This window comes from Rhizopus microsporus (assembly GCF_002708625.1).
Source record: "Rhizopus microsporus ATCC 52813 unplaced genomic scaffold scaffold_6, whole genome shotgun sequence".
Taxonomy (NCBI): Eukaryota; Fungi; Mucoromycota; class Mucoromycetes; order Mucorales; family Rhizopodaceae; genus Rhizopus; species Rhizopus microsporus.
In genome coordinates this window covers 806,060-818,979 of record NW_019671921.1, presented here as the reverse complement: position 1 = coordinate 818,979, position 12,920 = coordinate 806,060, and the positions used below count along the sequence as shown (strand labels likewise).

General features: G+C 37.1%; 6 protein-coding genes across 6 annotated transcripts; 5 read left to right on the top strand and 1 right to left on the bottom strand.

The window, feature by feature from the left end:
• Positions 1–2,793: 2,793 nt before the first annotated feature.
• On the top strand, positions 2,794–3,468 carry RHIMIDRAFT_123123 (cytochrome b5). Its single transcript, XM_023605434.1, has 4 exons — positions 2,794–2,966; positions 3,015–3,146; positions 3,194–3,255; positions 3,307–3,468. Exons 1-4 carry the CDS (start codon positions 2,856–2,858, stop codon positions 3,371–3,373), a joined length of 372 nt encoding a protein of 123 aa, XP_023467370.1. The 5' UTR covers positions 2,794–2,855; the 3' UTR covers positions 3,374–3,468.
• RHIMIDRAFT_123127 (uncharacterized protein) lies at positions 3,302–5,005 on the top strand. The gene has a single exon (XM_023605435.1). The coding sequence runs from the start codon at positions 3,564–3,566 to the stop codon at positions 4,920–4,922; it is 1,359 nt and encodes a 452-aa protein (XP_023467369.1). The 5' UTR covers positions 3,302–3,563; the 3' UTR covers positions 4,923–5,005.
• Positions 5,006–5,154: 149 nt separating this feature from the next.
• Positions 5,155–7,219, top strand: RHIMIDRAFT_280094 (uncharacterized protein). The gene is made up of 5 exons (XM_023612883.1): positions 5,155–5,553; positions 5,605–5,638; positions 5,704–5,784; positions 5,861–7,009; positions 7,065–7,219. Exons 1-5 carry the CDS (start codon positions 5,213–5,215, stop codon positions 7,164–7,166), a joined length of 1,707 nt encoding a protein of 568 aa, XP_023467368.1. The 5' UTR covers positions 5,155–5,212; the 3' UTR covers positions 7,167–7,219.
• Positions 7,220–7,303: 84 nt separating this feature from the next.
• On the top strand, positions 7,304–8,250 carry RHIMIDRAFT_312802 (uncharacterized protein; the record flags this gene model as incomplete). Its single annotated transcript, XM_023614831.1, has 2 exons — positions 7,304–7,924; positions 7,977–8,250. The coding sequence occupies 2 exons, from the start codon at positions 7,304–7,306 to the stop codon at positions 7,986–7,988; spliced, it is 633 nt and encodes a 210-aa protein (XP_023467367.1). The 3' UTR covers positions 7,989–8,250.
• A 2,128-nt stretch (positions 8,251–10,378) lies between these two features.
• RHIMIDRAFT_123104 (uncharacterized protein) lies at positions 10,379–11,747 on the top strand. The gene is made up of 3 exons (XM_023605433.1): positions 10,379–10,461; positions 10,518–10,906; positions 10,954–11,747. The coding sequence occupies exons 2-3, from the start codon at positions 10,658–10,660 to the stop codon at positions 11,707–11,709; spliced, it is 1,005 nt and encodes a 334-aa protein (XP_023467366.1). The 5' UTR covers positions 10,379–10,461; positions 10,518–10,657; the 3' UTR covers positions 11,710–11,747.
• A 19-nt stretch (positions 11,748–11,766) lies between these two features.
• Positions 11,767–12,342, bottom strand: RHIMIDRAFT_236712 (uncharacterized protein; the record flags this gene model as incomplete). Its single annotated transcript, XM_023608624.1, has 2 exons — positions 11,767–11,996; positions 12,057–12,342. 2 exons carry the CDS (start codon positions 12,340–12,342, stop codon positions 11,767–11,769), a joined length of 516 nt encoding a protein of 171 aa, XP_023467365.1.
• Between the last annotated feature and the right edge of the window lie 578 nt (positions 12,343–12,920).

The following is a 12,920-nucleotide window of genomic DNA, read 5'->3' as shown; positions in this document are numbered from 1 at the left end:
GCTCAATCCTATTGAACAATTTTGGTCAGTATTCAAGAGTAAACTCAAAAGAGAGAAGCTTTTAAAGAAAGAAACATTGATATACATAATTGGTGAGGCCCTGTATAAGATTGATTTCAAGAGTATACAGATTGATGCCAATCTTTCTGGAAGCTTGTCAAACAATGTGACAACAAGATCAAGCCAGGTCAAAAGAATGATAATGACTTAACTTTATGGTACTTTAATGTCTCGGATTTTTCAAAAGTAGGCTACAAGGCATTTGAAAGCTTGATCTCACGTCCAAAGAAGTTTGTGCACGTATGCTTACATGGCTTTTATTTTTGGGCTAAAAAAACACTGACATTGTAGAAATGTGATCACTACTGATGGCTATGCTGTATCCTTTATGTTTAAGAAAACTGCTGTTGTTCAAGATGAAACTAGAAGAGAACCAAAGACGCCCAAGGATTTTGCTGATATAGTTGACGATGCAGAAATTTGGGATGTTGATCCTGGTATATCAACTATCTTTACTGTAGTTGACTCTACAGAACATGAACGTATCCGAACTACAAGCTTGGAAGAATACTATTATTTATATGGCTACAATCTTGCTACAAGAAGACGAAAAGAGCACCAAGAATATCATTTAGACGAATTTAAGTATATTAGTGAATTACCTACTTTAAAAACTGCGAATTTAACCTCATTTTTACTAGCTGCCTCTACACGTCTACACAACTATCAAAGAATCCATGACTACTATTGTCAAGGCAAATGGTATGCCGCTCTCTTATATGGTACGTATTTTAACAACGCTGTGTATGGAACAAACCTCAAAAGTTAAAGTTCAAGATTTATATCAACAAGCAAAAAGGAACTCAAGAAATTGTTAAAAGACTCTTTGACAACAGCAAGAAATATGACAAATCAAGCACAGTTGGCGCTAAAAACCAAAACCCAAACAAAATCAAACATGTACCTCTACCTCCTACTGATCTCCCTTACTCCTCTCAACGGAAGCGGATCATTGCGTTCGGAAATGGCTCTTTTAGTTCAAGTATGAAAGGAAAACGAGCTGCACCTACTAGACGTATTACTGAAGAAATCAAACGAAAATGCAAACAATCTAATGGGGAAGCCAAATTTGCTTATGTTGACGAGTACTTAACGAGTCAGATCTGTAACAAGTGCAAAACGAATCAATTAAATAATATCTCCATCGCTGGATCAAAGCGAAGAGTACACTCTGTCCTCAAGTGTGAATCTTGTGGTGCGGTTTGGAATCGCGATGTGAACAGTGCATTAAACATATATGGTATCTTTGCTTACAAGTCAAAACACGGCAATGAAAGCCCTCCCCCTCTTCAAAAGACTAACGATGTTCCCTGGATTTAATGCGCTGCCTATAATGGCAGTGTAGTCCTTAACGCCTCGGTAAGTATAAAATGAACAATACGCTATTTTTTATTCATTAGCCTTCTAGTTATTATAAATAATATTTTTAGTATTAGATATGCTTTCACCTTCTCGTGGCTAATCTTGTTAGTATCCAAGTATAATGTGATATCTTTATACTTGAAGAAACTAAGTATAAAGTACTGTCTTTAATTACACTTTTTAACCATTACAAACATTTTTTATTTTATTACAGCATGTAATATATTGGTCGTTTGTGGGCGACTGCAATGAATGAGGAGGGTATATTTTGCTATTATCATCAAAGTCAGAGTTATAATCATTCACTACTTTTTCAGTAAATATAACTGTTTTCGTAGAAACATAGGAGTCAATTTCTTCATATGTTTTCCAAGTTTTTTTTTAGAAGCTGTGACAGAAGCAAAATGATTCTCTTACCAAATAAGCAATCTTTTCCAGAAGTGCTAGTAGTGCTTTTTTTATTCTCACTTGTGATTTAGTTCCAACACTCTCCATATCTATCTTTTAACTTGGTGCCCTTAACACTGATTAAGTTCGTAGTCGCTTCGATTAAAATATAACGATTATTACTTTTCTTGATAGTTTTGCGTATCCAAAGGATATCTTCTGCATAAATGTTGTCTGCAAGTTTCCATTTCCTTTTTTCATGCATCTCGTTAAAAGCCAAAGTTAAAGCTTCATAATTGGAGGAAGCTAAGCCTTTTACTGTATTGCTACTGCTGGAGCTAAGTGTAGTGGTTTGAATGGATGAACTTCGCGAGTTTTTTAATTTTCTTTTTTTATTTGTTTTTGGTGGTTTAGTTTCATCTTTTTGAACAATGGCTTATTTAAATAGCAAGTGAATACAGTAGACAAACACTTGTTGCACTCAAAAATACGCCAAAAGTTAGACTAATTCTACAGCGCTACTTCTACCCATTACCTATGATGCCGCCCAACGAAGCTTTTCAATGTGTAGCGTCAAACTAAACATGAGTTTATGAAGTTACCATCTTGAATTGTCTCTTTTCAAGAAGAAGAAAGATAAAAAAGAAATGTTGTTATTGCTTTATTCTACTTTTATGCTGTCAGTTTGATCAACAAAGGTGCAAGAACACATGTAATTAGGATGACATCGAATTTTATATCAGAGAGAGTGAGCTGGACAGTCTTAGGTTAGACTTTGGTAGTGTGAAGTTGTAAAGTGACAACATAGGTACCGTCCCAAAGAAGCTCCATAGCATGGAATATTGACCATAAATATATATACATACATGTATGCATATAATCCTTAAAAAAAGTAATGAATCATGCAGGCTTTGAAAAGACAGCGGAATAAATCACAGCGATCTTCCTTCTGTTTGTTCCCCCTTTCACATAAAAATAAAAATTATTTTTTAATGGCGTCAATTTTTTTTCTTTCTTTCCTTTTTTTCTTGTACTAATTAGTTCACATGTCTGTCAAACTTTACTCTTATGAAGAAGTTGCCAAACACAACAACAGAAATGATCTCTGGATGATCATTGATGGTAAAGTTTATGACATCACAAAGTTCCAAGATGAGGTGAGTAAGTAAACTATTAGAAAGTGTCATTTATTCATCTCGTTATAGCATCCCGGTGGTGAAGAGGTTTTGATTGACGAAGGTGCAAAGGATGCTACTGGACCCTTTGAAGATGTTGGTCATTCTGAAGATGCTCGTGACATCTTGAAGAAATACTATATTGGTGATGTCGACCCTGCTGTAAGTTCATTTCATAAATACAGAAAACATATTAATATTACGTATAGTCCAAGCCTATCAAGGTAGCCAAACAAGCTGAACAATTCGCTACTTCTGGTGCTCAGGGAAAGTAAGTCATCGTACAATCTATCTTTACACTCTTTTTAACATGCATTCCTAGTCCTCTTCGTATCCTCATTCCCTTGGCTTTACTCGCTGCCTGGGTTTACTTCAAGTTTATTCGATAATTTCATTTTTACACACACATATACATAGATGTCACTTTACTAAATATAAAAACCAGGATTGATTTTTACATCTACTTTAGTACTTTTACAAAAGAGAGGTTTTTATATAATCGTTCGACTTGTGTGTTGTGCATTGAATTGAACCAAGCTCAAGCGTGTGGATGGGACGAACAAATGAGACGAGCTGTCAATGCTTGACTATTTAAACTCAGTTTACTTCGCTTTCTTTCTTTTTCATTTTGCCAAAGTCTTTTTGCAAATGACAAAAGGTCGACAATGGAAAGCAAAACTAAAATCCTATGAAAACTCGTCGTTTAATAAAGATACATACAGACCATCGTCTACTTCAACTGCGGAATCAGTCACTGACAAGATTAGACGGTTACGAATTGAACAGCAGCGAGCAGAGCAAAATAGACAGAGGCGCAGTCGCAACGATCCCCAATCAGACAGCAGCCTCGTTTCTGGCGTTGTAAGGTATCAGTCCGAAACTAATCAACAAGACAACAACAACAATGTACGTTTACCCCTCACAGCTGGTCCTCCTCCACCACCGTCATGGAGAACGAACGCAAGAGAGGTGCAGCGAGAACAAATGGAATCAGTAAAGAGCCTGAAGGAAAATCGAAAAAAGATTGTAGCAGTGGGTGATAGTAGTTTACTCAACCAATGTGCTTGTCAAGCTGCAAGATGCATGACAACCAAAAGAAATGGCTGGAGCGAGTTGATTCCATATCTACCTGTAGCTGTCAAACAGACATTACTTCAGCATATTAGTTCAATAGACGGATTGGATTCCATTTTGTTTGACTCTTTTATTTCCTTTGACTATACTGATCTTTGTCTTGAAGATGCTCGAGTATCATTTGCCAAGCTTTGTAAGGCGTATTGGAGAGTAGAGGAACATAGGCAGAGGGTTGTAGAAGAAGTAGAAGAATGGTGGGAATATGACACTGAAGAAGAAGGAGTAGAAGAAGAGAGTGTAGATTACTATGTTTACTCTCCGCCTGATGCTAGCGTGGATGATTGTACGTCTGAAGACTTGGATACAAAAGATGAGCGATCGAGTTACCTGGAGACAGTGATTACTGATTTACTCATATCTCAACATCACATCAAAGTTACCACTGCCCATTCTTTACTCAATACGAAAAGTTTTTCATTATTTACACCTCTTTCTTGCAAACTGACTAGTTTAAACATATCCTTTGCTGTCAACTGGCCAAATATCTCACTAGCCCATTTACTCGTGTCTACCCTACCCCGCCTACAGCAGTTACGAACAGCTGCATGCTTTAATGCAACAGAAGGTCCCAGAGCGATAACGATTATCTCACAAGGTTTACGTAAATTAAAGGTGTGGGATATCGGATTTCATAACTGGATACGACTTGAATCCTTGTGTGGTTCAACTTGTCTTGTTAATTGGAAGCGAGATCTTCAGGAATTAGAATTACTATGCCTGCAACATCTTCATGAAGGAGTGAGTTCCCAAGCAAGAGAGTGGTTGGCTAATGAATTCCATGGAAGAATTCAAGTTATTGACTGACATCATTTTTGTATATCACATCTCATCTAAACTATTTATGTGTAGTATATCTAATAGAATTAGCATTTAATAAAAAGCATATATGCAATTTATTGTCACATTTGAACCCTGAAAGGGGGTTATTTCTATTACTGCCCTTTGATCTAACTTTTAGTAATTCAATAGTCACACTGTATCAACTTGTTGCTCTTGGCGAGACATTGTGAAACTCCGTCGCCCTTTCTGATTGTATCTTTCAGCCCTTTGCTCTCTCTTTATTTCTTTATTTTATTTTTCTCTTTATTTTCTTTATGAGCCAAAGTTCAGGTTATAGCACACCAGATAATAAAAGTTCAGCAAGTGTACCAAAGAAACCACCTCGTTCAACAAAAGCAGAATATGTTTCTACAGAATGCAAGCGACATTATGCTTCCCCTGAGGAAAGCGATGACGCGATACCTATATTTACAACGCCCACCAACATGTACATAAGAGATGAGCTCAATCCTCGTCCCAGATTCACTTCTCCTCGGCCAAGGCATCAGTACACATACAGTCCTTCTCCAAGCAGTCAATATAGCAACACCAGTTTTGATCCTCCTTCAACAAAATACCATAGTAATAATAATACACCATCCTATTCCCCTAAAGCGTAATGTATCTATAAGCTTTTATTGTATTCAATGTCTAATATATATTATAGAGATACTAATTTTAACACAAGGCCCAGAGCGACAGTAAATCAATACACACACACATACGCACACGAAGAGCTTATTTAAACTAACCTTGTATCCTTTAGTCATTTTCAAACAAGGAAAGAATGAATGGAAGCACACAGCAGACACCCACACATTCAGGAAACAATTTTACAAATTCCGCTGTAAGTCGATCATTCCTTTTTATGCATAACCTTTTTTTTTTTTTTTCATTCTCTCATTTTTTTAATGACTGTACAGGAACCATCAACACATAAAGATCTGATATTAGCCCAACTGGTAGAAATGGGGTTCGCTCTGGACGCTTGTAAAGCAGCACTTGCTACATGTTCAACCAATGCGAGCCTACAAGATGTATTGGATATACTTGTTCAAAGCACAACAACAAGTGATCAACAGGTACCACTTGATCCAGGAGCTGTATCATCTGAGGAAGAAGACATAGGTATATCGAGCGAAGAGGCATGGAAACAGGAACAAGAAAGACGTCGAAAAGAATATTTGAACGAATTAAAGAGAAATAGTCAGACAGTGGATACGAGTTATGCTGAGAAACAAAGAAAAGAAGGAAACTACTATTTCAATAAGGGTCTTTTTATTGAAGCTGAATCATCCTATTCACTAGCCATTGCCTCTTTGCCCGCTCATCATAGTGCCATTGTTCTTTTGAGTAACAATCGAGCAGCGACACGATTAAAGCTTGGAAAGTATCAAGCCTGTCTCGATGACTGCTCCACAGCCATTCAGTTAGCAAGCAAGAATGTAGCGACGAATGCTGTTCTGATAGATGGTGTCAGCTCTTGGAAATCACAATGGCTAAAAGCACTACATAGAAAAGCGTGTGCATTGGAAGGCTTAGGACTTTATGATGCTGCCATTCATGTCTACGAGGAATATGCACGCATCAGTGGCGTTCCTCGTACCGCGATTGTCAACCAGGGTATTCAAAGATGTCAAGACGCGATACAAGCGAAAAAGGAGGGTAAAACGCAAAATGATGGTACGCATAGCCCCATATGGAAACCTTCAAAGGAGTCATCGACGGCATTCCCTGATATTGACTTTACTATGTTTATGCCAAAACAACCTCAACCACAGGCCAATATGGATGAAATTAACGCAAGTAAGGCAGTACGAGAGATGAGAGAAAGAGAAAAGAAGAGAGAAGCAGAAGAAGCAGAACGGCTGGCAAAAGAAGACAAAGTGAATGCACAACTTATTGCTTGGAAAAATGGGAAGGAACAGAATCTGAGAAGTCTGTTGGCTTCATTAGAGCTTATATTGTGGTCAGATATTCAGTGGAAAGGAGTGACAGTGGGTGAACTATTAGAGCCTAAAAAGTGTAAAGTAACCTATATGAAGGCTATTGCAAAAGTTCATCCAGATAAGGTATAAGAAAGACAAAAAGAGAGAAAGAGAGAGACAAACACTAATACGATGATAGCTCCCTGCCAATGCAACGGTTGAACAACGTTTACTTGCCAGTGGCATATTTACTACACTAAATCAAGCATGGGATATATTTAGAACAGAGCATAATCTTTAATAAAAGATAGATCAAACTGTGAAAGCCAAAAAATGTCCCTGTTTAACTGTAGCAAAACTTATATATGCTCTGAGTGTGGAATTGTCTTGAGAAATAACCACACAGAGAAGATTATATTTATTTTATTGTTTTAAGCAATGACTTCACAACTCTCCATCGACGTGACAGATTTCTCTAATTCTGAATTTGATGCAAAAGTATGGATTAATTCAGTCTTGAAACCATCAAATACAAAACCTTTAGAGAAAACAGAAGATGAAATAAAGGAAATGACATCAATGCTTGTGACAAAGCTTCAAATGACTGGTGAAAGTACTTCTCGTCAATTCGATCAACTTTCCAACTCTGTCATAAAATCCATGCCTAGAATCAAGTATGAAATAAAGTCCATTGCTGAAGAAGCACGAGCTATACAACGAAAAATAGAGGCAGCCAAACAAAAATTCGAGCAACTAGAGAAACAGACAGAGCCGACACTTGGTCAGTTGCGTAAACCGCATACTGTAAAGACGCGTATGGAAGAATGTCAGAACCTGTTGGATGAACTCAAACTCGAAAAGAGTAAACCGGTGAATCCAGTGAGTGTGGTGGAAAGAAAGACAGAGACGACCGTTCAACAAGATACACCGTCATTGGATCCTGCAACGATCCTAGACTTGGAAAACCCATTACAAATTTATCAAAATACCCAAGACAACAACAATAATAATAATAATAACGCTCAAGCGAATAATGTCTTCAAAAAGATGAATGTGCCGGTAAGCTTAATATAGTATGTTGTTTCTCTTTATTTTAAACAAAATGAATAAGCTATGGCAATAGAAAAAATGACGCATCTTGTTTCAACTGTATGAAAAACAGCAGTGTAATATTGGAGACTGTAGGCAAAAGGGTTATTTTAGTATCTTATTTTACATTGTTTAACAAATAAAGTAAGAGTGAAATGTCAAATTTACTTTGCAGGCAATACGCCAAGACCAGTCAATTAAATTAGGCAAAATTAAAAAAAGGGGAAAAGAAGCAGAAATGTGAAATAAGGGAGTATCATATTAAGATCAGCCCACAGAAACATATTTATAACCACACCTCGCTTTATGCCAAATGTTATACTTTGTCTAATTATGTATGAATACTACAAGCTATTGTTAGCTTAAAAAAAGACCCCTTTGTGCAATATGTAAGAAATGTAGTAAGAAAGTACAGAATTTCTCTAGAAGTACAAGATAAATAATGATCTAAATGCTGAGCAAACCCTTGGCAGTAGAGAAGGATACTTGTGTTAAATGTCAAATACATTTATTTAATTGATCACCAACTTCAGTTTAGGATACATTCTTTTCAAATAGTTAATGTCGTCAAACAAGCATCTTCCATGTAATAATGGAGGCTTTAATAAAATAATATACTACAAGCACTTGGGTCAAGAATTCTCGGTGTCTGTTTGTTCTATTCATTCTATCTCTTTCTCCAAATAAAAGAAAGTATATAGATAGCCTGGTATCCTGTAACAGTGACCATATAGATAAAATAACCAGTAGACAAGTTAAAGAGAGACAAGATAACCTGAGGTGAAAATAAAGGGACACATAGCAAAGTAAGGTTGTACCAAGATCTATGTCTCTCTTTGTCCTCAAGCAGCTTAGCTACATATACCAAGCTTAGTTGTAGTAAACATAGCAAAAGTTGTCCAGTCATGGTGGCTCATCGTATCTTTCAAGTTCAAAAAGCGTCTCATCGCGCTATGAAGTTTATCCTCAAAGCAACGTGCACATACACACACCCTGATTCAATTTAAATCGGCTATTGTTTGTACCTCACAAGAGCTAAGCATAATGCAGTAACGAGAACCTTAATTGAAAGAATAACCTACATATAGCATGTATATTATACAGTCGCCTTTTTTAAAGCTACAGGCGCATAGTTAAAATAAACTTTCCTCAAGGCTTTAATAGACTAACTACACACACATATATACGCGTGCTCATTGAATTAAAAAGATGGCTGCCCTGGAAACAAAGAAAGTCGGAGTCACCTAAAAATAGAAAAAATAGAGAAAAAATTAAAAAAGAACAATGTCACACGAAATATTTAGGCATAGCAGCATTTCATCTCTTTCTGTTCCCTTCTCCTTTTTTATATATTTTTCTTTTCTTCTCTTTCTTCCCTTCTTTGCCTTTCTTTCGACTTTCTTTCTTTTTTTTTCTTTACGAATGACAAACCAAATAGACCATATGCTCCGTGACTTAGAGAAGCAAGTGCATGATTTTACACTGGTAAATAAAAGAAAAACTCCATGTCTTTTTTTCATTCATTTTTTTTTTTTTTTGTATTGTATGTAGAATATGAACAATAGTCAAACATTGACAGATTCCAATCTTGGTAAAGAAAGAATCAAAAGAGAAAAAAACGCTTGATACTATGATGATTTTTTTTTACTTATATATCTTTTAAAGAAAGGAAACCTATAAGGAACGGCAAATATAAATACGATCTAGACGATGACGATGATTCTCGTGATGATAACGTTACTATTGGAAGCATGCTTCAACGTTCAGCTACAGCCATCATTCGTCGTCAACCGGGAGAAAAGGTGATGTTGAGCCATTCAAAGTCAGTAAGAGGTTTAGTTAGAAGTACGAGCAATACCAATATGAAGAAGGCGTTTGTCCATGACGATCCAAATGCAATCCCTCCAGTACCTCCTATACCGGATAACTTTAATGCTCAAAAGGACGATGACGAGCTCAAATCGTCCATACAGAGAGTATGGGCTGTGTTGGATGGTCAAGCACAGCAGAATCCTTTTCACACTGAAAATCACTCTCATCGATCTGAGGTAATAAGGGTAACTAAGGAAACCAAATTTGTTTTTATAACCTTTTAGACACACACTACAGGTCACTTCACCGTCAACTTCAGAGATGAACAGTAATGCTGGACGAATTCAGACTGTAAAAGCATTGACGACAAGAATATACATTGATGATGCAAGTACTCATAAAGTCGTACAGCTTACCAACTTGTTGACATCGGCTATGGTGATACAGTATTTGAAGAAGAAGGGTTTGATCGATCACGCCAACGACTGGACCATTTTTGAAATTGCAAACAGTCACCGTGTTGGTAATGCGAACTGAGGTGTATGTATTAACAAGAAAAATAACCATATAGTATGATAGAACGCCCTATTAGAGAATGGGAAATAGTGCTAGACATCATCAGTGCTTGGGAGCCTGATAGTAATAATGCTCTTCTCGTCAAGAGATACTCATATCACTATACATTAACATCTGAGGTAATGAAATCTTAAAGAAAGAGGTAGATGAGTGTTTAAATACTCTCTTTCCATAGACCATCTTTCAGAAAATGATCTCGCCCATGTATGGTTGGCTATCCATAGAGTATAAGAAAGGAAAGTGGCAAAAGAGATTCTGTTTTATCAAAGATAATGCTATACATCATGCTAAAGATAAGGTATACACAATCTTTTGATGGGCAAAATATCAGATGCTAATTCGCTTTCAAAGGGAGCTTCTTCTTCTATCTTGTGTCACCTCGCTTCTTATGACGTTTACACTTTACTGCAGCCATTAAAGATCAGTCCTACACCATATGTGTTTGCTATTCGAGCACAGGACAGAGCCAGTATCTTTGAAAAAGAAGATGATTATATTCGATTCGTCGCTACCGAAGATCAAGAAGAGATGAAGAAGTGGGTATTGAGTATAAGATGTGCCAAGGTAAACCACAGACAAGACAAATTAGTTTATAATAACAGATATTATAGAATACTATTCATTATCAATATCATCCGAACCGGGTAGTTAATCCTTTGGCTCCTATCGTTCATGAAGAAAAGAAGACGACAGACGATTGTATCAACACTTTACGCAGACAGAAATCAACCAAGGCAATACCCACCATGTCTCGTAGCGAATCCACTCGTCGACTTGAGGACAAGGAGACATCAAGCCCCAGAGGTTTGAGTCGAAATCCAACGACAAAGAAAAATAAGGAGGGTCCACTCATTGACTGCTCTGATCCTCCTACGTTTGCCAAGGGTTCACTCCTCGCCAAAGAGGAAGAGGCAGAACAGTTGCCACTTAGACAGCAACAACAACAACAACAGCAGCAGCAGCAGCAACAACAACAAACTCAACCACAACAACAATCGTCACAACAGGCTCAAGCAGAGGAGAATAACACACTGATTCAGATCGACGATCGAGTCAAGTTTGCCAAGGGATCTTTACTTGACCAAAAGGAAAAGGAAACTAACACGACGCCTACAAAGATGATGAGATCAAAGAGCGTCAGAGAATTGACTTCATCTGAGCATGCCACTGAAAACAACCATCGTAGACACATGTCGCTACGAAGAAAGCCAACGACAAAGAAATTACATGATGCTGTACCTTTGCCATCAAATAATACGTTGCTTCAATTGGATGATACACCAGAAAAGCACCATTCAAGAGAATTACATGGCCGGCATGTAAAGCCTTTATTAAATTTTGATTCTGATGAGCGTCCAAGGAAATGATAAGATACCATGACTTTATTTATGAATAAAATAAAGAAAAAAAAATAGAATTTATTCTTATTGATGGAATTCGTTGGTTAAACTTGATGATGGGTTTTGGTTTTTCATATCTTCTGTTGAAATGGTGTTTCCATTTGCGCTGCTATGGTTACCGTTGACTTGATGATAGTTGTTATTGCTGTTGTTGTTGCTTTCATTCGTATTGTTGCTGTTATTGCTGTTGCTGTTGTTGCTGTTGTTTGTAGGTAATTTTCCGGCTTTTTGTAATTCAGCAATTTCAGCAGCAGCTATATATTATATTAATATAACTTATACTTTTATTTTTCCCCCTTTCATAAGAGACTTACTTAGGAACCTGCCACCAGGACCTCTTGGACGACGCATAGCATGCTTGTGTCTACTTTCGTGAAGATATGGTTTTCTTGTTCTTTCCAATTTGTGCATCTCTTCAAGTTTTAATCTAGCAGCACGTCGTTTAAGAATACGGTGATACTGTTTAGCATTTACATATAAGGGCTCTTCTTCCACCACTGGTGGTTGGGGTTGCGGTGGTGGTTGGGTTTGGGTTATGATGACTTCGCCATTTGTACCTCTGTAAATAATATTTCCACCTTGTGCTGGTTGAGTATTCATCATATTATGCGCGCGGAACCTGTCAAAAAGTTAGAATGGATATGATAGGACAATACTATCTCCCAATAAGAACCGTTTGTTTGAAAAAAGCAAAAAGAAAAAAATAGCCTAAAGGAGACCAAGAACAAAAAAAAATCTTTTTCATTTGGTGGGAAAATTCCGACTGTTCTTTAAGCGCACCGTAAGCACACCCTGCGCAACTGACCAATGACGTAAGCGCCTTGTTGGTATTGCCCCTTTTCTGAACTTAAATTCTTGAAGTAGTACTTTTTCATCAAAGTGATTATGGCTGAGAGCTTAGTTTTAGAATAATGCCCGCACTTTCCTAGAGAAATTACTGTTGATATTAGCCCTTGGAAGAATATTATTGATAGCTCCCCTGTCCATCATGCAGTATGCTGAATGTATAGGGATAAGACAAGCGGTGATATGTCTACTTTAAACAAAGAAGGCCAACCTATGCCGAAGCGTGTAACATCATTTGAAGGGTTAAGTACATATGCCATTGATTTGGAGCCTATAAGAGCCGTGCTGGTATACATACAGAAGATGAATCATCTAAAAGCTGGTCAATTCAG